The sequence below is a fragment of the Talpa europaea genome (assembly GCF_964194135.1).
Source record: "Talpa europaea genome assembly, chromosome: X".
In the NCBI taxonomy this organism is placed as follows: domain Eukaryota; kingdom Metazoa; phylum Chordata; class Mammalia; order Eulipotyphla; family Talpidae; genus Talpa; species Talpa europaea.
In genome coordinates, this window is record NC_140081.1 from 19305911 (window position 1) to 19331937 (window position 26027).

Sequence of the window (26027 nt, forward strand, 5' to 3'; positions counted from 1 at the left end):
CTATGCAACACATTTCATTAAAAAAACAAAACTCCAGGGCCTCTCCTGGTGGCGCAGGCGGTTGAGGGCCACGCTGTGAAGCTGTCTGCAGCCTCTGCAGCGCTGGTTCGATCCCAGCTGGCCAGCGAGGGTCCCACATGCGTGGAAGACCTCTCCTGTCACACCCGCTGCTCCCCTCAGCAGTGTATTTCATCAGTCTGCCTGTTCTGTTCCCCGATCTGTCTCTGGTGACTCCTCTCACCATCCTGCACATCTGGCCTGTAACCCTGGTTATTGTATAAATAAATAAAGAAATCTTTAAAAAAAAAGCGAAAAAAAAAAAAAAACTCCAAACAAAATAACAACAAACTATAAAAGAGCACCTATTCTTGGTAGAACCTATGATGCATGGAAACTTGGAACGATTTAGTTTGCATTTCTGTCCTCAAGAGTAATATAACAAAGTGAGTAATTTATTTGGCACCTAAAATGACTACAAGAATGGAAAATTTTACCCCTGAATAAGTAATACTAAACTTTGGAAACATAGTAAAGGAATGTGATTGAAAATATGGAGGATTCTCTAATAGAAGTTTTAATCAAAAGCAAATGCTTGTAAGCCTATGTTCTCATCTTTGTCTTTAAACCTAATCTTTTAGTGTTAGGCTATCTGACAAATCTGGAAAATACATTATGTACATTTTATGCTAATCTTTTAAAGTTTATAAATATTTGATGTTATAGGGTTAACCACATTCTTACAGGCAATTTGCTTTTAGGAATATTTATATGGAAGTTTAATTTACAATATTTTTTTTTAAGATTTGGGGTGTCTGATGAGTAATTTGAGTTTCAAAAACCTTGAAATTTATATTATTATACATTTTACAAGAATTTTTCTACATAATCTTAACATGATTTTATTCTGTCTTCACAGTAGTACCAGGCTAGGGCTGGTATTATCATTGATCTAATTTCAAAGTTTAAAAAAACAAAACTAACAAATGTTATCACTTGCCCAAGGACACAACTATAAAGAGTTGGATTCAGTGTCTAAATCCAATAAATATTTTAAGTTTAAATACAGTGCTTTGCCACCTAGCCCTCTATCATACTGTATGTTATGACCATACAACACAAGCTCAGTGATTGGGAAAAAACATTACTAATATTTTAATTACATGTGCATTCCTCTCTACACACTTTCATGAATGACTGGTTCAAAATTCATTATGTATAAGCCTTGTGGAATGTCTCTACACTGGTAGATGCACATCGATTGTTGGGAATCATGTGTCTGGGGAATAATATAAAAGAAGCTAATTTTGTTTGTTTTCTTAACACTGATAGACTAACATTGTTCTGTCCTCTTTGATCACAGGGTCTGCATTTGGACTTACTAGACTGTCATTCATTCAACTGATGTGCACTGAGTGCCTACTAGGTGCTATGTACTGCTGTAGAAGTTACAGACACTGCAGTGAATGAGGGAAAAAGGAAAATATTTTTACTTCCTAGTGGTTGCACACATGATCGATGTTGATCACAAGTCAGAAGACTTCATTTGCAAACCACCGCAAATGGTGAAAATTGTATTTTTTACTGGGGCTGTCTCAGTATCACCATTTTTTCAAGATATTTATTTTTAATGAGGTACTATTGTTTTACATCCTTGTTAATATTTTGATAGTATGGGATTTCTCCCTCAAGTGTGGTCACCATAGCTCTCCATCATATATTACCACCATTGTGCACCCACCTACTCACCAATATTACCCCACCACAGTCCATTGCCCTTATTTCCCTCTTTGTCCTTACCCCTCCAACACCCCTGCCCCCCTTGGTTCTTCAGTTCTGCAGTCAGCTATCAAGAGTTAGCTTTTAAGCTTGTCTTTATCTGACCATTAATTTAGCTACTTTCTTAAAAAACAATAGCACTACAGTTAAGTGGGTAGACGTACTGGTAAATGCATGTGTGTGTTTTTAGATTTATAAAACCCTGCACTATTGTTTTCACAATTGGGAAGGTGAAAATAATAGCTTTAAGCAGTTTCAGCTAACAAAAATGCCTTGAGATACTTTGTAACTTGGTTAACACAGGAGCACACAACTTTCATTTCTAAGAAAAAAGGATTAGAGAAACCCATTAGTAGCTGTTGTGACAGCAGCCGTTGGGAAGTAGATCTATCTTAAAATTGAAAAAGAGAAATTGGAGTACCAAAGACTCAAACTCCAGTTCATTTTCACTCTCTGGAATTTGTCTTTATCTGACAGATGAAGGCAACACCCTGTATAAATCTAATTCTTATCCTCTTTATATCCCATGCAGCTACCAGGCACTACATTAATGACATATCAAATCGGGAAGAGTGTTCAATCAAAGGGTATTAAAGTACTTATTAATTAGATTTTTCTGAACTTCTAAAGAAATTTTAAAAAGTTATTTTTAGTGGCTCCATGGTAAGTTGCCCTTCTGTGTTTTTTTTTTTTTTCCCCTCATGGTTTATGATCACATGTGAAAAACACTTCCTAAATATCACTATATATTTTGGTCAAGCCATTCTCCAGAGGATGGTGCATTGTCTTTGGATAATAACACTTCAGTAATTACATATCACAGATCCAAAAATGACATCATAATTGGTCATAGAACAGTCTGAGTAGTCCATGAATTGAAGGAAAACCTCCCTACAATTTAATTGCAACCTCAAAACTTCTACCAGTTTCATGAATTGTAAGTTTTAATGCGGAACTTTCTGACTTCCAGAATTTATAGGCTGGAAATTATCCAAATGGTCTTGCTGAGAGAATGGAAGGAGTAGGAGTAAGTTCTTAAAGTACATTTGAGCAGTGCTGGGAGTAAATTGCAGCATGGGAGTCAAAGTAGGACAACTGCTGTGCCTGATAAAATAATGGGAGGGAGAAAAGAAAGAGCAATTTCCTATAAAAGAGAGACAGGTAATAAAATAAAAGGGGAAAATGTACCAAAGCACATATAAATATGTATTGGGCAAGACCATAATCCAGTAAATATCTATAATCTCTTCATTAGAAGAGAAATGAAAATTGAAGTACTACAGAAATGATTTGAGTAAAATTCAAATTACTGTGAGTAGATTAATATTTGTAAGGAAATTCACAAATACAAATAGCACATAGGACAAATGAATCCCGAATCTAAAAAGCAGTTGAAGAAAGGAGTTATTAATGAATTTAGGCGTTAGTTGAAAATTTTAATTTTTCTCAGAGAAATTACTAAATCATTTCATTATTTAAAATGTTAAAGAATAGTCTAAAAGATTTCTTCCAATGGGGTTAATACGTTAACAAAAGTCACATATTTCCATGCACCTAAATATTCTAGCAGAAAATTTAAGTAGAATTAAAAAAGCCTTTGTGGAACTCTTCTGCACTGTTGGTGGGAGTGCAAACTGGTCCAACCACTGTGGAAAGCTGTGTGGAGATTTCTGGACCTACTAAATATAGAGCTTCCATATGACCCAGCAATTCCACTCCTAGGTATTTACCCAAAGGACACAGAAACATCAATTCCAAAGAACACCTGCACCCCTATGTTTATAGCAGCACTGTTTACAATAGCTAAGCTTTGGAAACAACCCAAATGCCCAAAAATAGATGACTGGATCAAGAAGATGTGGTACATATATACCATGGAATATTACTCAGCATTCAAAAAAGATAAACACATGCAATTTGCTGCAACATGGATGGCGCTGGAAGGGATCATGCTCAGCGAAATAAGCCAAAAAGAAAAAGAAAAATACCGGATGGTCTCACTCATAGCAGGAATCTAGAAAACTTAAATAAGGGACCAGGAAAATGAATAACTATAAGAAAGTGAAAATCAAAATCAACAAAAAACTATGAACCAGAGACACTTTTAGGGGGGCGGGGGCGGGAGGGGAGGGATTGGGGTCAGAATGGGGGGCTGCAATTGTATGGGGAATATAACAATAAAATTTATAAAAAAAAAAAATAAAATAAAATAAAAAAAAAAAAATAAAAAAAAAAAAGCCTTTGTAATCAAATTTTGCTTTGACATTTTATATAATCCATGATTAATTAATTTCAAATTATTGCAATATTCTTTTGTTGGAATACTAATAAGTTGGTGAAATATCTAACCCTGTATCTAGCATGCTCCTATGCTAGATCTGTACAGATACATTTACTCTTTTATGTTCCTGCAGTTATTTTATTCAGATTGGTACATGTTACCTAATTCCTCTAGTACAATAATGCAAAAACAGCTAGTTTGCTCATTTTATTAGTTTCATCTCATTCAAGTGATTGGTATTATTAAATTTGTGCTTAAATAAGACGAAATAGACTCCAAATGAGAAAGTTCTCCACTAGGGTGGGGAGATCTCTGTAGCCAGTACTTTTGCCTCTACTTCCAGGCAAGGAGTATGAAAAACAAAAAATATCAATGAATAAGGATCTGCCTTCCCTGAAGGGATCCTCTGTCAAGTTCACAGGACACCTAAATTTTCTGAGGTCCCAAATCTGCCAAGATTGGCTCTCTGTACACCCATGCTCTAGTTTTTTTGTGAATACAGAAATAAATCTGCTATCCTTGCTTTGTAAACATTTCCAGAATCCAACACACTCCATTCACCACCAAAGCCACCAGCATCTCTTATCCAACTGTTCTCCTTGCTTATACTTTTGATCCCCTACAGTTCAACTCTTGACAAGACAACCACTCTAACTCTTTTAAAACATAAATCAGGGCCTCCTTGGTGGTGCAGGGGTTAAGACTCAGCACTATCAAGCTATCAGTAGCCACTGAGGCAATAATTCAATCCCTGGCCAGGGAGCTAACCCACATGACGCAGCAGACCTCTCCTGCCTCGTCTACTGCTCCCCTCAGCAGTGTATTTCAGTAGATCCGCCTGTTCTGCTCCCCACTCTGTCTCTGGTGAATGCTCACAGCCCCTGCACCTCTGGTCTACACCCTAGCTCTTATATGCATAAGTAATTAAATCTTAAAAAAAATAAAATGTAAATCAGATCATGTCACTGAACTCAAAATGTCCACTGGCTCCCATCTCACTCAGAGTAAAAGGTCTTCTTCACAAAGCCCCACCAGGCCCTCTACAATCTGAATCCCCAGAGCTGATTTAATGGCCCACACCTTCCCTGGCTCCTTCTACTCCAGCCACCCTGGCCTTCCTGCTGTTTCTTGGTCAAGTTAGACACGGTCCCAACATTTGGGCCTTTGCATTGACTATGTACTATACCCAGACAGCAAGGCTGCCTCCAAGGCTGATTCACCTTTTTCAAATATTTCCCCAAATGTCCTTTCTTCCCTATTTAAAGCTGAAATCCCACCTCTTGTCATAGCACTTGCTCCTGTCCCTTTCCTAGTCTTATATCCTCTTACTCAATCCTCAGATTTATTTTGTTAGCAAGTTTCATCTTTAAATATACAATATTTATTATTTGCTTGTATGTTTGCTTATAATTCTGTCTCTCTCTGCTATTATAAAGTATGTATGAGGGAAGAATCCATATTTTTTAACTATTTTTAAGCACTCAGGGCAATACCTGCTACAAAATAAAAACTTAATAAATAGGGGCCTCCCTCGTGGCACAGCAGTTGAGCGCTGGGTTGTGAAGATGCCCCCAGCCTCTGCAGTGCCAGTTCGATCCCTGACTGCAGAGTGAGGGTCCCACATGGCATGCAGACCTCTCCTGCCGCCCGCTGCTCCCCTCTGCAGTGTACTTCGTCACTTTTCCTGCTTTGCTCTCCCCTCTGGCTCTAGTGAATTCTCTCACCCTCCCACGCTTCTGACTGTACCCAGTGCTTGTATAAATAAATAAATAAATAAATAAATAAATAAATAAATAAATAAATAAATAAATCTTTTAAAAAATGTTAAAAAAAACTTTAATAAATATTTTGGAATTAATGAATCCTCACTCCTTAGATAAGCAGTATGTCCTAACAACTCCTTCTAGGTCTCAGGGGTTGACATAAAAGCTGACCCTGTCAAAGAAGGCTGAATGATTCTGCTTTATAGTCTGACATTTTTAGCTCTCAAGCAGCTTTCTGCAGGTCTGCTGAGGTTGAACAAGGGCTGCTTTTGCTTCTTGGTCCCAAACTCCATATTGATTCAAGTCTCTTGTCAATATATGTGTGCCTCATGGGTCCACACTTCTTACCTGGATTCCATACCAAATGCACAGAGTAGCTTCCAGGATTTCTGTGGGCAAGTGTTGACTAAACAGTATATACACCTTATTATTAAAAATTGTTCCAATGTTAGGTTCACGTAGAAACATGCCCTAAGACTAGAATGTGTGTACAAGTGAATGACTTGGGAACTGATGTTACAAAACCCACGTAAGACAGTGGGTAGAGTAGAAGAGGCCAGTAAACTGTAATATGAGGAAGGCTTATACTATGAACAAAGGGGTCTCAATTTTGTGGGGGCTCTTCAAGTCACAATGTAGAACATGTCGGGATGATACCCCAATGGAAAAATGTGAATGAATAGTAGTGTTTATCCACTGAAAGTCATCCTTTATTAATTGGAGTTTGTTAGTAAGTGTGGGGAGGCAGAACTTTAATTCCCTGACACTAATGAGCTTTGATGACTAGAGAGAACCCTGAGACAGAGTCCCAGGGACTTGGCAGTTGCCCATCAGAGGTCATGGAACCTGGAATGTGGAGGGGGCATGGGTGAGATCCCAAGAGTATCTCATATACCCATGGAACTGAAGCTCCCTAGGTGGATGGAGGCATTAGGATAAATTTCTTTTCTTTTTTTTTTCCTCCTTTACTCATTTTATCTATTTATATTTTAAATTTTAAGATTTTATGTATTTCCTTTCATTGAGGTAACACTGGCTTATATTATTGCTGTTATCTTGGAAGGATATGATCGCCACACTCAGGTCTTGCCCCCCTAGTGCACCCACTGACAATTCTCCTATTGTCTCCCACCATAGTCCTCTGTGCTACCTTTCCTCTTTGTTGTCCCCCCTCCCCTGTCTGGATGCTTCTGTTCTTCAGTCAGCTTTCAAGGGCTTGTTTTTAAGCTTGTCTTTGACTCTTAGTTTCTCCATGCTCCACATATAAGTAGGCCTCTTAAATGAATCATTTTGTTTTCATGACAAGATTTCAGATATTTAAAGCTCTCAAGGATAAAACTTCTAGAAATCTAAAACTTGTGAAGTTAAAAATGTGTATGTTCATACTTTATTATTTTTATCTTTTTTCAATATTTTTATTGCAATAAGAAGACTTACCATGAAATCTACCCGCTAATAAATTTTACATGGAAACATATTATTGTAGCTCTATAAACACAAAGTTTAAAGCAGGTGTTTAGGCATCACTCATGTTGCATAAGATAAATTTTATACCCATTGAAAAGCACCTCCCTATCTCCACCTTGCCCAGACACTACTTGCCCCCTACCCTTTTAAGTTTATATCTTCCATATGAGACAATTTAAAGCAAAATTTGGTGATTCACCTTAACAACTATGTTTTGGTAAATTTTACTGACAAGTGACCTTTTTCTTAAAAATACTATGTAAATTATTCTTAATATTGATTGATAAGTTGGAAAAATTTTAATTCTTTTAATATTATGGAACTATCATTCATATAAAGAATCCTATTAAAACTCTTTACATATAAACAAACAATTTGTTCACAATGCTAACATTAGCTTGGATATAAAAATAAATCCTATTTATGTGTATGTTTCTCATTCATTGCCAGTGATGCCTCAGCTTGTGTATTAGCAATTAAATGCAAATTGCCTTATGAAAATAGGTGTTTATATGCTTAGTCCTTGTCAAAATGATTAGGTAGCTTTGCAATTCAATAATCTATGGAAATCATATGGGCTATATTAGTTATATTTTGTTCAGAAAGTAATTATTTTAACTCATTACACATTATTTGCATTGTGTTGCACTTTCAAGAAATATGTATATTAAACCACAGTATGAAACTAGTATGGTTCCATAATTCAATTCATGCAAATCTGCTAGGAATAAAATCAACCACAATTTAATTTTGAACCTTCCCAACCAGCAGTTGTACAATCTATGCGCTGCTTTTCTATTTTTACTACTGGATAATGACAATGATGAATGCATTTAAGAGGAAATACATATTCATTGAAAAGACTGAGATCAAAACTACCCCCCTCCAAGAAGTCCGGGAGGGTAAGAAACCTATTTGCCTGCTACAGAGATATGTCAGGTATGAGATGGCATTATGCCCATACTCCAGCTAATGAGGGTTCAATAATCCAGACAAAGTAAACCTGCAAAAATCCCCTTTTACACACTACTGTAATCAATACCCTCACAATTATTGTCGACTGTACTATTAAACATATCTGAATGAGCAGATGAGTAGCAACGAATGCAGCTAGGAGCCTGTCACTCTGAGCATGCCAGGTTAAGAGGTATTAAGACACAGATATTCATTTTGCAACTGCTCTTCTGACCTATGTATTCATGAACATGGGAAGGAATGAATATTAGCTCATTAGTGGTGATTTACATGATGAATGACAACGATGAACTTACAAACTGTGCTGTCATGAGAAATTACTTAATGTGAATAATGACATAAATGCTGGCCTATGTCCTTTATCAATTGATTGGGTTGGTATTCTTCATTGTACCCACAAGTGACTTGAAACTTTTACTTCAAAGATATTGAGAAACGACAACATACTAAGATGAATGGAATGGGTCCAGAGATCCATGTAGTTCCTATTTTATTTTAGTGTGTAATTTTATAGCTTATTTGATATAATGTAAGATATTAAACTCAAGTCACTCAAGATACTTCAACTGTGAATTGAAAAACAAATGAGTAGTGTTATCTATTTGTATACTTATGCAGACAAATGTGTGCTATGAAATGAGCTCCCGAGAAATCATTTAGAGTATGAAATACTTTAGCTAATAGGTGCTGCTGAGAGCGAACTTATCTTCTGTCTATAATCTTCTGCTATTTGCATTGGAAAATACCAAGTCCCGGCTACACTATAATATTTCATTCTGAGTGTGAAATGTCTGATCACAAAAATTATCTTGAGACACACATTAGTATGTACATTTTCTTGATACTACATTCATTTATCTTCACTCTTCCCTCTAAAATTCAAAGCCTATTTCCTCATCATGTTTTGTCTTAGTTTGGAATTCAGAAATTCATAGCTGCTGGTTTGGAAAACAAACTTAGATATAGTTGGTAGCCTTTGGCTAGAAATTATAAAGAAACTATTTTATTGCTTTCTTTTCAATTAGACTCCATGTATTGTAGCATTGATATGGACAGTCATTTCAAGTTGAATATGTATGTTACAAGTGGAATACATATATATATATAACATTTTATACTACAGATATCATTTAAAACCTCATCTAATGTCCCCTTTTATTTGTGAAGAAGAAAATAAATGTATTAGTTGGGAATAAACTGTTTTTCTCTCAAAGCTTGTTTACTGATTGGTGAGTCCTGTCTGCCCTGAACTTGTGTGGAACTTTTATTTTTACGAGTTGCCTTCTTTTAGGAAGTTTGTCAATGTTAAATATCATAAAATATATCTTCAAATTTATGTCTCTTTAGACCCCATATTTCTCACACTAACCATCCTGTGTTTTAAGAATTCCATGAGTAATTCAAAATGCCTTCACTATATGCATCCAAGTCAATTGCTCTGGTACTGCAAAAGATCAATAGGATCATTTTGTAAAATGTAACTATTACATGAAAATGCTTTGAATTTACCTTCAGAGACTCCTCTTGTTTAAAGAGATCTTCAAAATCTTTAGCACAGAGGTCAGGAGCATGAAGAAGTTGTTCCACTTCTGATAGGGCTTGTGAGACATGCGTGATCTCAGTAAGATAAGTAGAAGGCACATAAGAAATTTCCAAAGGCATCTCTTCAGTCATCACCTTCACCGATTCTTCATGGACAGTGTGCTGGTATAGATATACAAAAGAACAATTCTTTTAGCTTCCTAATAATGAAAATATTTCTTTTGAGTTTATATAGATTCCAGTTTATAGCTGACAAGAGGGCTGAAAGTGGACAAAAAGTGCATGATGATAAGTCTAGTAAAAAGGTTATTATTTATATTCCCTCTCCTTCCAAAAAAGTGTCAGAAGCATTTTTTTAATAAGAGATATGGGCACATTAGGCCCATGAATATAAGAATGAAAGACCAAGAGTTCTAAGATCATGGGAGGGATCATTTTTTCATAAGAAAAGTATATTCTTTTATAACAGGTTTTAAAATTTTAATTCTATGCTTCCTGGAAATCTAGGAATGGGGTAAAATGAGGGTGGTCTAGATCCGTGGTATTCATAACAAAAGAATCTTCCCTATGCTTTCCCCCTAATCTTGATAGAGTTTACAAGAAACTCAAAGTGCTTTCAGCTAGCATGCACCTTTCTTTCTTTTTTTTTTTTTTTTTGGTATTGATATAACTTTTTTTTTCTTTTTTTTATTATCTAAATTTTATTTTTATATTCCCCTTACAATTACAACTCCCTTATTTTGACCCCAAGCCCTCCTTTCCCTGCCCCCATCCCCCATAGAGTGTCTCTGGTTCATAGTTGTTTGTTGATTTTGATGTTTTCTTTCTTATAGTTATTCTTTTTCCTGGTCCCTTATTTAAGTTATCTAGAATCTAGCATGCACCTTTCTATTAAGCATCCCTAAATTCCAGACATCAACTCTTCTCTTTGATGCTAGTTTCTTGCTAAATTATGGTGCTAATGAAGGTACTAGCTGAGTAGGAAAAGAGCAAAATTCACATTTCCATGAGGATTTCAGAAAGTTGTAGGGTCCCAGGGAATAGTAGTGTCTCCTCCTGCCTCTGCACTTTCCTAGCTGGCATCCCAGTACTTGTAGTGATAGACATTTGGAGCTGAGTCCTTCTGGAGTTTGCCAGTAGTGGCTCTTTCCCTATTCCTGATAAGAGCAAGAAATAAATACTATTTGGCACGCAAATTCAGAAAGATGGATGACCTCTGCTCTCTTCTGTCTACACTATAAGCAACAAAACTCCTGTAATTGAAATTATTTTTGCAGTAACTTTGTTTTAAATTGATCAACTGCCACCTGCTTGGTGATGGGGTCAGCTGAGGGTTTCAGTGGCAGGGTTTCTGGGGGAGTTCTGATGATAAGAGTGCTACACAGCCATTTATTACTGCAAAGCCTTTATGACAAGACCATCTTCTTTTTTATTTTTTTACAGTAATATAATTAAATGGGAGTTTTTGATCCCAGGCTGAATCCACACAAAAAAAGGAAAATTATAAACTGGACTGGTTTGCCTTCTTTTACATTTCTCATGGACAAGATTTTTGTACTCAATTCTAATAGGATAGAAAGATAATTCTAATCTACTGTCTCATTTATGACACTGAAAATCAGGAATTATACAAGTTAGCTTAAATTACATAATTATATATTTCCCAAAGTTGGGCTTGTTGTATATAGGTTGGCCAAATCCATGACACATATTCCTTTGTGATCATGGAAGAAGAATCTACATGCACTTCAAATTTAACACATAAAATAGTAGAATTTAGAGCTAGAGTTTGAAGAGGACAGTGCATAGATTAAACCACACATTTTAAAATCCAATTAATTAATCTCATTATTTCTAAACAAACTGGCAGGCTATTTGAATGTGCAACTTCCATGGACATATTAGGTTTCATGCTAACCAGTAAAGTTACAAGCACAGGTGAAATACATGTACTCTTGTTTTCATACATTCTACTGGACTGGCAATTTGTTCTTAAGATTTTTTTCAAGTTAGTAATTCTGCCTTTCTTATTTGCATCAGTTGCTTCAATTTCCGAGGGGAATATAGTTCTACATTATATGAAACAAGAATATGTCCGATACTACTTTATATAATGGTGCAATGATCTTACTTTTTAATTATATGCATTTTATCATACCTGTAAGTTTTTATAGAAGATTAATTTTTGTTATTAGGAACAGATCTGGATAGAAGTCATAATTTCATTCTCCCGTTTGTATGTGTGCATACATGTATGTATGTATCATGTCATATGTTCATATTTTATAATATCAGGGGGGTTGTGAAGAAGTAGACTTATCTTCAAACTACTTTTTAAAAAATCTGAATCTCATTTTTTAAAAATGAGGGTGCATTCCAAAAGGTTTTAATGTCTGTCCTCAATCATTTTCCCTTAAAATTAAAACAGTTCTAATTTCTTTGTATTTTCTGTTTTATTTTTTGTTTGTTGTTGACATGTAGTTTTTTACATCTTTATTAACTACATTTGGGAAATTTTCAAGTATTTTTAATTCATGCCCATTCCTTACAAATATAGTAGTGATGGATTGTAAATAGCAAGGGAATTAAATGAACATTTAAACAAAATAATGAACAGAGGCACTAAAAATAAACTCACATTTGGCTACTGCATTGGATTTAATTTCCCAAACACAATTTAAAAGTCCAAATTTTAACTTGTACAACATGTGGCTAATACTGTTTTGTTTTGCCTAGAGCACTTTACATTAAAATGAGATTTAAATCCTAATTAATGCTGATCACAGGGCACTGAAGGCTGGAGTGCGGTGTCTCAGAAATAAGATCTAGCCTGGACTGCAGTCCTGCAGCACAGCTCTAAGCACCTGGACAGTACACATTTCTGTGGCACTGAATTTGTTAAGTTTTTTACTACTTGATTCCATGTCAAGTTGACTCCATGGGTTATTTTATTACATATTGATCCTTGTACCTTTTTTCTCTCATAATAAATATTTATCAGCAGCACATCAAGAGAAGTATCATTTTCACTTATATTTCAATAGAAATCTCTTTTAGGGGAACGTTATGTGGCATCCATTTAAATCCAGAATCTTTCAAATAATTGAAATTCTGTATCTGGTTCTAGAAACTATTTTTGCTCTTTCCTTTCTTTAGTGATAAAACTTTATTTTTTAAAAGATTTATTTATTTATGCATTTAAGAACTGGGGTACAGGCCAGAGGTGTGGGGGGTGAGAGGATTCGCCAGATAAAACCTTTATTAATCTAACTGCAATACCTTCACAGAAACATGAATGATTGTACTATAGGTGAGACAAATGCTATTAATATACATATTGGGATTTTTCAGACTATCACAGGTAAATCTTAAAGTGAGTGTCGTCAATTCATGGAAATATATGGACTATGCCATATACTATCCACCCCCTGCTCAGAGATGCTATGAAGAGATTGTCCAGAATATTTAGAAATATTAAAACACTGTGGGTGATGAGAGCAATCAAAGAAATAGAAAGGTATGTTCTATCACATCAGTTATTTTATATTTCTTTTGTAAAAAAAAACTAAATTTAAATGCCTGTAATTCCTAATTTGCTTTCTGGTAACAATTACCTCTGGACATTGAATCAGTAGTTTTCAAATAGGATTCTAAAATGTTAATATCACAAATTCACTATATATAATGAAGACTGATCTACTGCAGGGTGCAGTTCTCCTATCATTTGATACATATTACTGAATTTTAACAGACAGAATACTGCATATCTGCTAAACAGAGAGAATTAAGTGATGACCATGTGAACTTTTATGAGAAATAGAAATATTTCAAAATAACTCTGACACCACTGAAACACTGTCAGTGAATTTTACAGAAAACTTAAAGTCTTCTAAATTTCAAATATTCTCATTTATTATAAAGTTCTGGTAGATACAATAACTTTTAATATATAGAGATTTACCGTAATTTTCAGCGACAAGAAACTGCCAAAATTTAATCAAGACAGTCAGACATTTGGAGATTTGGGATACTGTCTCCTCCTTAAATATATTATCCCTTTTGACACAGTTATTCAGGTCTATAATGAACATACCACATCCACTGAATGACTTTCAGTTTGGTTTAATAAAAATTTCAGACAGTTATTAAAAAATCAGTGTAATTGGAAGTATCGTGTTCATTTTTTCTTCTTTATGCAAAATCCATGTACTCATATTCAGATTTTGCATTTTCATTTAAATTTCATTAACTCTGCCTTGAATAATTATATCCTTCTGAATTCTGATGTGTACAAATCCTGTCTAACCTTTTGAAAATCAACTTGCTTTTGTTAATGTTCTTTACCACCTTATATCATTACAGATATTCATGCATCATTAACAAGGAAGTGTGGTAGCCATACTAATTCATTTTGTTTCTATCTGTTCTTATTCATTCCTCACAATATATATTGGAAATAATATACCATCCTCATTTTTTTTTAGGTATGAAAATCAGGAGATGTGGAAGAAAGCCCTAAAGTACCAATTTTTATTAACAAATGGAAAGTTCAAATGGTGCTTAAAAAGGATTATTATAGAACAAAATTATGATTTGCAATACCTAAAGCTGAGGTAAAAACAGTTTGGAGATTTTGAGCTTTTTCAATAAACTTTGGTTTCTCTGAAACTTTTATTATTTCAAATTGGTTTCTTTAAGAGGCACATAACTGCCTGAGATAAAAGCAACCCTGTTTTGAGACAAATGGTGCATTATATCTAGTTTTTTTAAAACAAAATGTTTTTCTCCATGATTTAAAGAACTTCTCTCTCCTCAATATAAAAGTTTCAAATGAGGTGTGGTTACTGGCCTATTTATGAGTTACAAGGTCAAAGAAACTCAAGAAGAAAAACGCACTATATGCATTATGATATATTCTACAAAATACCTATCTATTTAATATAAATATTCTATGTAGAAAATATGTCAATGCATTAAGAGTCAAGGAACAACTAAACTAGCAAAAAAAATAAAGATGTGCCAAATCGTTAAAATAAAACACACCTATTTTTAAAGTCATGAAATTAAAATGTTTATACCTGATTGTTTTTCCCAAAAATGACATTCTTAAATACTATAGTTTAAAAATAATAACAGAATCACATGCAAATCCTAAATAGAATTACCAGCTTTAAATGCATTCTAATGGGTCAGAAATGAAAAGATAAACTATCTTCAACAACTAGTTTTCTCTCTATTCTTGAAAGTCTTCCCAGAAAGACAGTGAAGTTTCTTCCTAAGGATTATTATGAGGGGCAGTGAAGCTTATTTTTCTCCTTGCTCATTTATCAGAGTTATAAGCACAAGAAGGCAAGTCAATAACCAAATTTGACACTTAAAATATTGTATTAATCCACAGGGAGTGAAAAAAAAAGACTAAAATAAAAAGCATACAAAAGAACCCAAAAAATATGAATTGGGCATGGCAGGTATGGGTATATTCTGTCCTGCCCATGGTTTAGACATAAATAAATGGCAGGCGTTACTAGATTTCTCATAGTACTCGGCCTTGTATGCTTTTTATGAAGTCACGGGCTAGAAAGGCCTTCAATAACCAACCTAATGAATCCAAATGGATTGGTATGATCTTACATAGAGAAAATAGCAATGAGGGAGTGTTTGCTCTTATATCTTCCCATGCCCCCCTACTGTATCATCTAGAAAACTGCCTATGTGAAGCCATGAAACAAAGGGATGGCCAAACATCAAATGATCATCAATTAATTGATTGACAAATGTAGTAAGTTTGCAATATGCTTCCTTTGTTAAAAAAAAAAAAACACACACTCTAAATACATACATACTCAGTAAAAACTATTATAGAATATCATCCATATTATTTATTTTTTAAACTTAGAATGATTGTACGGAGAGGGCAAGCTGTCAGTGACAGAGACAGGAACAGCTGGATTTGCCAGTCTTTAAATATGTCCTCCAGGAAGTCAGGTGTGTACGGTATCCTGTATAAAGGGTCTGGGGACCTGCTCATTGATCTCCCTCAGGTTGATGCTTCCCTTCCACATCATCCAATTTACCTAATTCCTCAGGGCCAAGCTAAATTACCATCTAATTAAACTGATAAACTGAATCTCCATAATGTGTTAATGGCTTATAGTGGTTTAAAGTGTTATCCTTCACAGGATAACATTTGCATTTTAATACAGAGTTTCTGTGAATTAACATAAATTAGTAACTTGGTAGAATTTCAGTCACTGAGTTTGGTCTGTGAGAAGAGTGAAAGAGAAGGACTTTGATTCCCACTAAGATAAACAGCAACACAAAAATACCAAAACATTTGTCCTGTCTTCTAAGGAATTATCAGTAACTTAAAATGGTCATGTCATAAATAAAATTACACACCCTAGGCACTTTATAATGTAAAATAAATGAGACATAGACAATAACATGTAATCAAAAAATTGCCAAAGAAACTATGTATCAGCTTAAAAGGATAATTTGAAAAACAGATATTTGACTTACTAACTGCTGGGGTCATAATATAATTTCCGTTTTAGAATTTCCAAAAGTCAAACAGCAGTATTTTCTTCATTTCATAATATAATCATCATTAATACTGATTTAGAAGGTATTTCTGATCTATGTCCCTTTTCTCCAAATTAAGGCACACTAGCTAAATGCTATTACATACAGACATCTTGGCTCTTCAGTTTATCTCAGCTATTAATGGAACTCACTTATATGATCAAAAAGAGAAGTGACCATTTGGGGTATTGTTATGCAGATAATTTTAGGTGGTATCACTTTTACATCCTTCATGGAGGTCTAACACTTATTAACAGATTGAAGGTTCTGAGAAGACTTGCAGTCAAGAAAGCTTATTAATCCTAGCTGAGTTTTGACATAAAGGATTTAAGTTATAAATATATATTTAATTTATACTTAAAAATATATACCAATATATATTTTTGACAGTAAGCTATCAGTTTGGGAAGAACTAGCACAGAAATCTTTTCATATGTTCACACGTAAAAATAACCACATATATACACCACATATATACACATCCATATATTTGATTCAATATGAAAATGAAATTAAAATAAATGAAGAACTACTTTCAAGTATGTATCTACTTTCAATTATGTATCACCCTAATACATCACTTAATTTCAAGTTCCCCAAAAAACTTCCGGCTTGAGTCTATTTTACAGATTTGCAGAAGAGACTCAAAATATTTCTAATCTATGCTACACTCCTCAAGCATCTCAGAAAATCTGGTTACCATTTATCTCTACATAATTCAATGTGACAACAAAGTACCTTTGTCTGAATATGTATGTGCCATATTTATGGTTTTGAATGAGATTGTTTTTATTATTAGAGAAGTGAGTGATAGTGAAGATGTTTACAGCTCCACTGCCGCGGTCTAACATGGTCATCCATAACCTCATCACTATATAAATTTAAATCTAAATTATTTAAAGGGAAATTCAGTGAAATATTATTTTACTGGTGAGATGAAAATTATAACACTGTGTTCAACTCTTTTAATAATACAGAAAGTCAATAATGCAAATAGTAGGATTTTTACTTTTGTGTGAAAAAAATTTACACCAGCACTATATTGATCAGAAAACAACTGTGGCATACATAGGCTGATAGCTTTCCACACAAAGTTGATTTAGACTGGCTATGAAATCCAATATAAAATGCTAAAAGGTTATAATGCAAACAATTTATCATACTACCTGAAACTGACTAAGAAACTGCTAACAATTTTTGTCTTATAGCCTTAATCTCTAAATAATGGTGATAAAATTAAAACACCTAATATGAATTAAATAAAATATACACAATTAATCTGTTGAAAACTTATTTGTACATATACATATGTGTGATAGTGTGTGTTTACATAAAAACAAAATGGAATTATTGAGATGGTGGAGAAAGATCAGGAACTGGTGAAAGATATGTGAACCCTGCACAAATTGGGATAGATGCTATAGAGCTGGTGATTTCCAGGTAGGTATGGAAGGTGATATGCGGGAGATAATAGATTTAAGATCTGTCTGGCCCAGGAAGGAATCATTATTTGCTGGTTTGCTTCATGCAGGCATTACTGGACAGTGACTGTGCTAAGTGGGTGAGGGCAGCCTTAACCTCCACCTCCTGTTCATGACAAAGCATATTAATCTTTTATATTACAGAGACATTTAAAAAAGATCATACACCCACAAGAGAAACTTTTAAAAAGGACAAAAGGAGAGATTTTTGTGGGTCACCTTTTCTTATTACTATCAAATATTCCAGATATAGAGAGAAATGATGGAATAAATTTTTGTTCATCTCCGAGGGCTCTTACAAATGAATGCATCAGATCTCTATGCATTGCCTGGAAAAACGCCTCTGCTAACCTGTTATATTTAAAAATCATATACAGAATGAGGCAATAATTTTAAAAATAGGGAAAACATATTTAGATAGAATATGTATGGTTAAGCAGCACATAATATAGGTTAAGCAGCACATAATATAGCATAAAAAGTTAATACTTAACTGTAAACATTTCTTGTTTCCCAGGGAGTGGAACAGACAGTAGGAAGAAGTGGAAAGTCTAATGTTTTCTTAATATAATTTTGTATTGAGTGAATTGCTAACCTAGTATTGTATTACATTTAAAATAATTATATAGAACTCTGAATTAGCATTAAATAGTTAAAACAAAAGGACAGTGTGCAGTGGAAAATAAAAGCTTCATGAAACCTGTTTATGAGTAGTCATGGCCGCCTCCATTTGGTGGCAACAAAACAGGCTATTATTGTTACTTCAAAGTTGCAGGAAAGCATATACTATTAATCAGCTCTCTAACTTATGGACTCACAGACCAAGAGAAAATGCATAAGAAAGCAGAAGGAATATATTTTGAAAGAATTTTACATTATCACCTAAAGCAACGCCAGCAGTGCTTGCTGCACACCTAATTGCCTGGAGTCCTGGCAATGACTGGTTGGTGTTTTTATGCATGAAGGAAAGAAAGTTCTTCTTATATACCTAAGGATCCTGAAGAAGAGTGAGTAAATGGAAAACAGTGCTCTTGTGTAAGGACATCCAACATTAAATCTATTTTGACTGATCTTAAGACTTCAATTTATAAAGAGCTAATTGAAATAAAAATAGCTAATGAGAAAAATACTCAAGCCAAAGCAGATATTTAACAAAGGAAGATAAATCAATCAAATATTAGCTTTTTTTTTTCTTTTCTGCAGTTTTGAAATCACTGCTTCAATGCTCCCCATGCATTATAAATTGCTTTTGTTACGCTGAAAACTTTTCCTATTTCTTTGACCTGACACAGGTTATCTTTAACTAAACATTCTTAATTTGAAGAGGGGATAAAATCTTAAGAGATAATAGTGCCGTTTACAAAATTATACAACCTAACCCTCAACAGCATGACTTTGATTATTACCCCATCTCCTATTCTTGTAAATAGTCACAATGATTTTATGCCCTTAAAAAAAACTAGGGAGTTAGAAAAGAACTTTTAGAACGTAACTGAAAGATGAAGACTGAACCACAAAATATACTATCTTGATGAGTACAGTGGGCATTTTTTTCAAGAGCAAAGTGTATATTTTACAAAGTAATGTATGCATATATTTATAATATTATAACACATTTATATGCATATACACATAGTTATATGAATATGTGCATGAACAGAATATGAAAGAAAAATACAAAGATATTTAGCTAGCTAGCTAATTATAGATAGGTAGGTAGATAGGCAGACTACAGAAAGATAGATGATGGATATAGAGGTATAACTCAGCTGGCAGCAGTATTTTGTGATTTGTAAAGCTGATGTGATAAATACATTTAAACACTTTCATTTAAACAGTTTCATTTTTAATAGATGAGAGGTTACTTTAACCTAGCTTTATTGGAGAATTGTCAAAATAACTGTGTAATCCACCCATGCTAAGTATAGAACAACTAAAACACAAATATTTCTCTCCCTTTCTCTCTCTCCCCTTCTCCTGAGCTAAAGTGCCTCTCTAGGCCTTGCCCTATATCCTTGCATATAGGCCCTTATATTTTGCCTCATTTCCAGTCTGCATCTAGAGTTTCTGTCATTCTTTTTTTCCTGTTGACTCACTTACTAGGGTCAGAAAAATAAGATATTTAAGTTTACTAGAATAATCCCTGTAATGCATGAAAAAAAGATCTTCAGAAAAGGACATCCACAGTCCTCTCATAAAGATATTTAAGTAAAGTCTAGACTCTGGACTCCATGACCTTCAGTCAGTCAGTTTGGAGAATCCAGAGGCTTTTGTTCTACTCCTTTCCTGATACCTGGCTGTATTCCAGGTAATGCAAAACGATGTCCCTCCAACCTCTGAATAAATGAGGTGCTGCTGTGTGTATGGAAACAATAGTGTTTAATGTTGTTTTTCTAATATTTTTATATATTCTCTAATGTAGCATATTTTATACATACACACATGCTATTTATAACTTGGCAAGATATAATAGCCAGTGAAATAATTAATTTTTTTCCTTACCAACGATTACATTCAATTGTTTCTTAGGGTTTTGTGAGCTTAACGACACCTTGGGTTTAATATGCTGCACTTTATAATCAAGATAGTTTCTCCTGAAATAGCTTGTTCCCTGTCAATGTTCCAAAAAATAATTATTGTATTTTCCCATGGCAAGGATTCCAGTGTAAAATTGTACTGTTCTGCGCAGCAGATTTTCAAGTTTTAACTCTAAGAACCCATATTCATCCACTCACTTTTAAATTTGTTTTAGATCCTATGTTTTAAAAGGCTAATCAACTCAGGTCTTCACATACATTCTATTGCCAAAAACTCTTGATAAAAAACAGCAACAATAGAAAAAGCGTATGGCCAAAATGAAAAAAAAAAAATTCACTTCTCAAAAATTTTCACAATATTTATTTAATAGCTGAGTTTTATAGTCAAAACAATATTTCAATTTAATTCTGCAGGGGAAGGGGAGGGAGAGGGATCAAAATGAGGGTGGGAAGAGCACAAGGGACTATAGCGATGGTGCTCAGGTGAATTGGTGATGGGAATTCTATGGGGAATACACTTGAGAAAAGGAAGCAAACATTGTACAAAAATGAACACTGATGTAAAATATATATAAATCATTAAAAAATAAAATTTTATTGAGGCAACACTGGTTTATGACATTACATATGATTTCGGGGTACAGGTTCACACATCTTCGGATGTGTATTACCACACTACACTCACTGCCAAAGCACCCATAATCCTCCACCACAGTCTGCTGGCCCCTCCTCCTGTGTCTCTCTTGCCATGCTCTTTTCTGCTAGCTTTAGTTCTGCAGTCGGAATTCAAGGATTTGTTTCACTTTGGTTTTGTCTATTCCTTTGCTTTGCACAAACTAGTATTTTTTTTTAAGATTTATTTATTTATACCAGCATTGGGTGCAGTCAGAAGCGGGGAAGGCTGAGAGGATTCACCAGAGGCATAGCGGGGAGCAGAACAGACAGACTGACGAAATATACTGCTGAGGGGAGCAGCGGGTGCGGCAGGAGAGATCTGTGTGTCATATGGGACCCTCACCGGTGGCCGGGGATCGAACTGGCGCTGCAGAGGCTGCGGGCAGCTTCACAGCCCAGCGCTCAACCCCTGCGCCACTAGGGAAGGCCCACCCAAACTATTATTTTTACAGCATAAGAATTAACTAAAATAAACGTAAAAACATTCTGTAAATTATAAAGTGGTAAGTTAAATGTTTGTCTATTTTTTGGAAATGAAGAATATAAGAAAAGCAAGTGCATTAGCATTAGTGAAGTGTATTTTTCCAGTTTGGTATCTTAATATTTTCAGTTTCAATTTTGCAAAGCACAGGAAAGACAAAAATTCTATGCTAAAGTGTATTAATTTATTTTTTGGATTCTAATAGCAATACCAAATGATGCTGTTATGGGATCTATATATCCTAAAAATAAACATAAGAACGACTTAAATCCAAAGGGGTAAAGTATAAATGAGCAAATAGTGTTTCTGTACCTTTATTATATATAAGTGTATATACTGAAAATACATTAAGCAGGTGTTGTGATACTCTAGTCCCACCCTTTTTGCATATTCATGTGTAACAAAAGAAATTTCAGAATCTTATTCTAAGGGATGTTTGCAGGGTGAGTATTTTTGCCTGGAAGACCATAAAAATGGGAGGCAATCATGGCTTTTAGACCATTCATTTTCTTTTTCTCAAAGGAATGAAGAAAACTCATTCCTCATTTTCAAAACTTCAAGCGAACAACGCAGAAGCTTGGCAGAAATGGTGCCCATGCTTGTGAATGTTTCTCCAAATTGACGACTCCCAGTTTTTGTTTTTATTTCATGGTTCAATAAAATATACCGAAAAGTCATGGAACTTCACAAAGTTCCAACCTTTATTTCTTCTAGTAAAGGGCACTGTAGTAAAACAATAGTAAAAGAGAAAGAAGGAGGGCAGGTCCCAGTGAGAACTGGGACACGGAAGATAAAAGGACGACTCCAGCAAACTGCCCGAAGAAGAAAGTTGCCATAAAAGAGGACGAGAAGGGAGGGAAGCGCAGAACCCTGCTCCCCTCCAACACCCACAGAGGCGGCACTCTCCGACCGGCAGAGAGGAGGAAAACAACAAACCAAAACGCCCAACAAGAAAAACGGATGCAGCAAGCGGGACTGTGAGTGGAAAGGAACTATTTCAGCCACCACACCCAGTGAACGGGAGCTGAGGCGAACCCTGCAGGATCCGCCTGGGAGGTGAGCTCCAGGCGCCATTAAAGAGAGCCCAACCCCCCAGGAGGAGACCAGCACCGGCACACAGCCCCGGCCACCCGGTAAGCTTGCGCGAAAGCGGTGCTCAGATTGCAGCTGCCCAGGTCCCCGCGCCTGCAACCTAGGCTTGCGGGGAGAGGGCGGAGGCCCTCCCTGAGTGAGCAGGAACAAGGCGCCCAGGCAGGGGAGCGGGATTCAAAAGGCGCCATTCCCGCGCCACTGATCTGGGCTACAGCCCGCGTCCTGGAACTGAGGGCTTTGGAACTGAGACCCGGGGCACGAAATTAGGGGCGTGGGTTCCCCACAACGGTGGAGCACAAGGCAGACACAGCACCCCAAAGCCGTTGAGGTGTACCCTACCATCCCCGCTCTGCTCCCTGTCCCACGGGGTGGAAAATCAGCTCCCCAAGGGCTCTAGGAGAGATCTCTGGCGCCACCTAGCGACTTGACCCCAGCACAGGCTACTGAAGGAGCTACTGGCCAGCTGGGGAGTTAGCCCACACCGGGCCCCTTCCGAACAAGTAGTCTGAGCCCACAGGGAGAGCGAGCACCCACAGCCGGGGCAGACCAGGCGCGCAAAAGAGTGTGCCTGAGACCAGACGCGCAGGGAGTGTGTCCCACATCACCATTTTAGAACAGGGACATTTCTTCAGTAAAGACTACCTGCAGAAGGCTTCCTCAGGAGCCAGAGGTGAGCGGGGGAAGTTCGCCCACGCCAGACCCCCTCTGGCCTGCAGTCCAAGCCCAGAGGGGAGCAGGAACCCACCGCCGGGGCAGACCAGGCGCACAGGGGAGTGTGTCCCCACATCGGCATTTTAGAACAGGGACCTTTCTCCAGTAAAGGCTGCTTGAAACTGACAGATGACTCCTGGAAGAACCAGAGGGGAACAGAGAAGCCCACCCAAGATGCCGGCCAGTCCCAACAACACAGTGTCCCAACGCATACGGCAAATTAGAAAACAGACAGTAGGGAGGAGAAGAACCACACGCAACCTAGCAACTCTCCAGAGAAAAAGCACACCACAAAAAGAAAGCCAGCCCCCAGATTGCAACGACAATAACTTGGAAGAATTTCTGAGCCTTCCAGAAAGAGAATTTAAAATTGCCGTGATTAAAAAACTGACAGAAGTCATAAAGGAAAACAATGATAAGGGAAAAATAATCAACGATCAGAAGAATGCAATTGAGTCCCTAGAGAGGGAAAACAATGGTCAGAAGAAAGAAATTGAGTCCCTAAAGAGGGAAGTAAAAGAAATGCAGGAGATCAAAGAATTAATGGAAGAACTAAAGAATTCTGGGAAAAGCAATGAAAGCAGAATAGATGAAATGGAAGAACGAATAAGTAATCTTGAAGACACAGAAATAAAAAGAACCAAAACAGAAAAGGAAAGAGAAGTACGAAGGAAAAAGAACGAAGAAAGACTTCGGGAACTATCTGACTCCATGAGGAAAGGAAATATAAGAGTTATAGGAATACCAGAAGGAGAGGAGAGAGATGTAGGAACAGAGAAAATATTCAAAGAGATAATTGAAGAGAACTTCCCAAATGTGAAGAAGGAGCTGAAAATTGATATACAAGAAGCAAGAAGAACACCAAACTTCCACGACGAAAGGAAAAATACAGCAAGACACATAATAGTAAAGCTCCCAAGAATCCAAGACAAGGAAAAAATAATGAAGCTGGCAAGAGGGAAGAAACAGATAACATTCAAAGGAAAACCAATCAGGCTGACATCAGACTTCTCCGAAGAAACACTACGGGCAAGGAGAGAGTGGAGGGACATAGTCAACAGACTCCAAGAAAACAGATGCCAACCAAGAATACTCTATCCCGCAAAGCTCTCCTTCCTCTTTGAAGAAAGAATATGGACCTTCCCAGACAAACAGAAACTCCGGAATTTCATTGCAACTAAACCCCCACTCCAAAAAATACTACAAGGAGTCCTAAAGCCAGAACCTCAGAGCGACGAATAACAATGAAAGAAGGCCAAAAAAAAAAAAGTTATTAAAAGAATAAATAAATAAAATCAAAGGAAAGACAAACACAATGGCAAATACAGATGTTAACATATCAATATTAACTCTAAATGTAAATGGAATAAACTCTTCAATAAAAAGACACAGAGTTGCAGCCTGGATTAAGAAACAAAACCCAACCTTTTGCTGTCTCCAGGAAACACATTTAGCTACAAAAGATAAAAATAGGCTCAAAGTTAAAGGATGGAAAACAATCCTACAAGCAAATGGACCAAAAAAGAAAGCAGGAACAGCTATACTTATATCAGATAAAACAGATTTCAAACTCAAAAATATAAAAAGAGACCCCAATGGTCACTACATTATGATCAAGGGGACAATACTTCAAGAAGAAATAACACTCATTAACATATACTCACCAAACGAAGGAGCACCAAAATATATCAGACAACTGTTGTCCTCTCTGAAAACAGACATCAGAGAAAACACATACGTAGTGAGAGACTTCAACACACCACTATCAACAATGGATAGATCAACAAGACAAAAAAATAAGTAAAGAAACCAAAGCTCTAAATAAAGACCTAGAGCAATTGGGCTTAACAGACATCTATAGAACACTAAACCCCAAAAAAACGGAGTACACATTTTTCTCAAGAGCACACGGATCATTCTCCAGGATCGATCACATACTGGGGCACAAGACAAACATCAACAGATACACCAAGATTGAAATCATATCAACCATCTTTTCTGACCATGAAGGCATCAAACTAGAAATAAACCATAAAAAGAAGGCAAGGAACTTTCCTACCTCATGGAGATTAAAAACCACACTACTGGAAGACCATTGGACTAATGAGGAGATCAAAGAAGAAATTAAAAAATTTTTTGAATTGAACGACAAGGAGGACACCAATATCCTAAATGTATGGGATGCAGCAAAAGCAGTAATAAGAGGAAAATATATAGCAATAGAAGCTCACATCAAGAAACAAGAAAGAACACAAAGAAACAACCTAATCTCGAAGCTCAAAGATCTAGAAAAAGAACAACAAGAAAACCCCAAAACCAGTAGAAGAAAAGAAATAATAAAAACCAAAGCAGAAATAAATGAAATTGAAACTAAAAAAACAATCCAAAAGATCAATGAAACCAAGAGCTGGTTCTTTGAAAAAATCAATAAAATAGACAAACCCCTAGCCAGGCTCACAAAGGAAAAAAGGGAGAAAGCACAAATAAACAGGATCATCAATGAAAGAGGAGAAATCACAACGGACACAGCAGAAATCAAAAGAATAATCAGTAACTACTATGAACAGTTATATGGAAACAAGTTTAACAATCTAGAGGAGATGGACAAATTCCTACAACTCTACAATCACCCAAAGCTAGATAAAGAAGAAATAGAACAGCTAA

The 26027-nt window shown here is 35.9% G+C and overlaps 1 protein-coding gene across 1 annotated transcript in view; it reads right to left on the minus strand.

The window, feature by feature from the left end:
• Positions 1-26027, minus strand: part of DMD (dystrophin) — a gene marked incomplete at both ends in the record, with an annotated part of 1915324 nt that overhangs the window by 1107358 nt on the left and 781939 nt on the right. Inside the window, 1 exon segment of the mRNA XM_084258879.1 lies at positions 9772-9966. Within this exon segment, the coding sequence (XP_084115005.1) occupies positions 9772-9966 (195 nt within the window).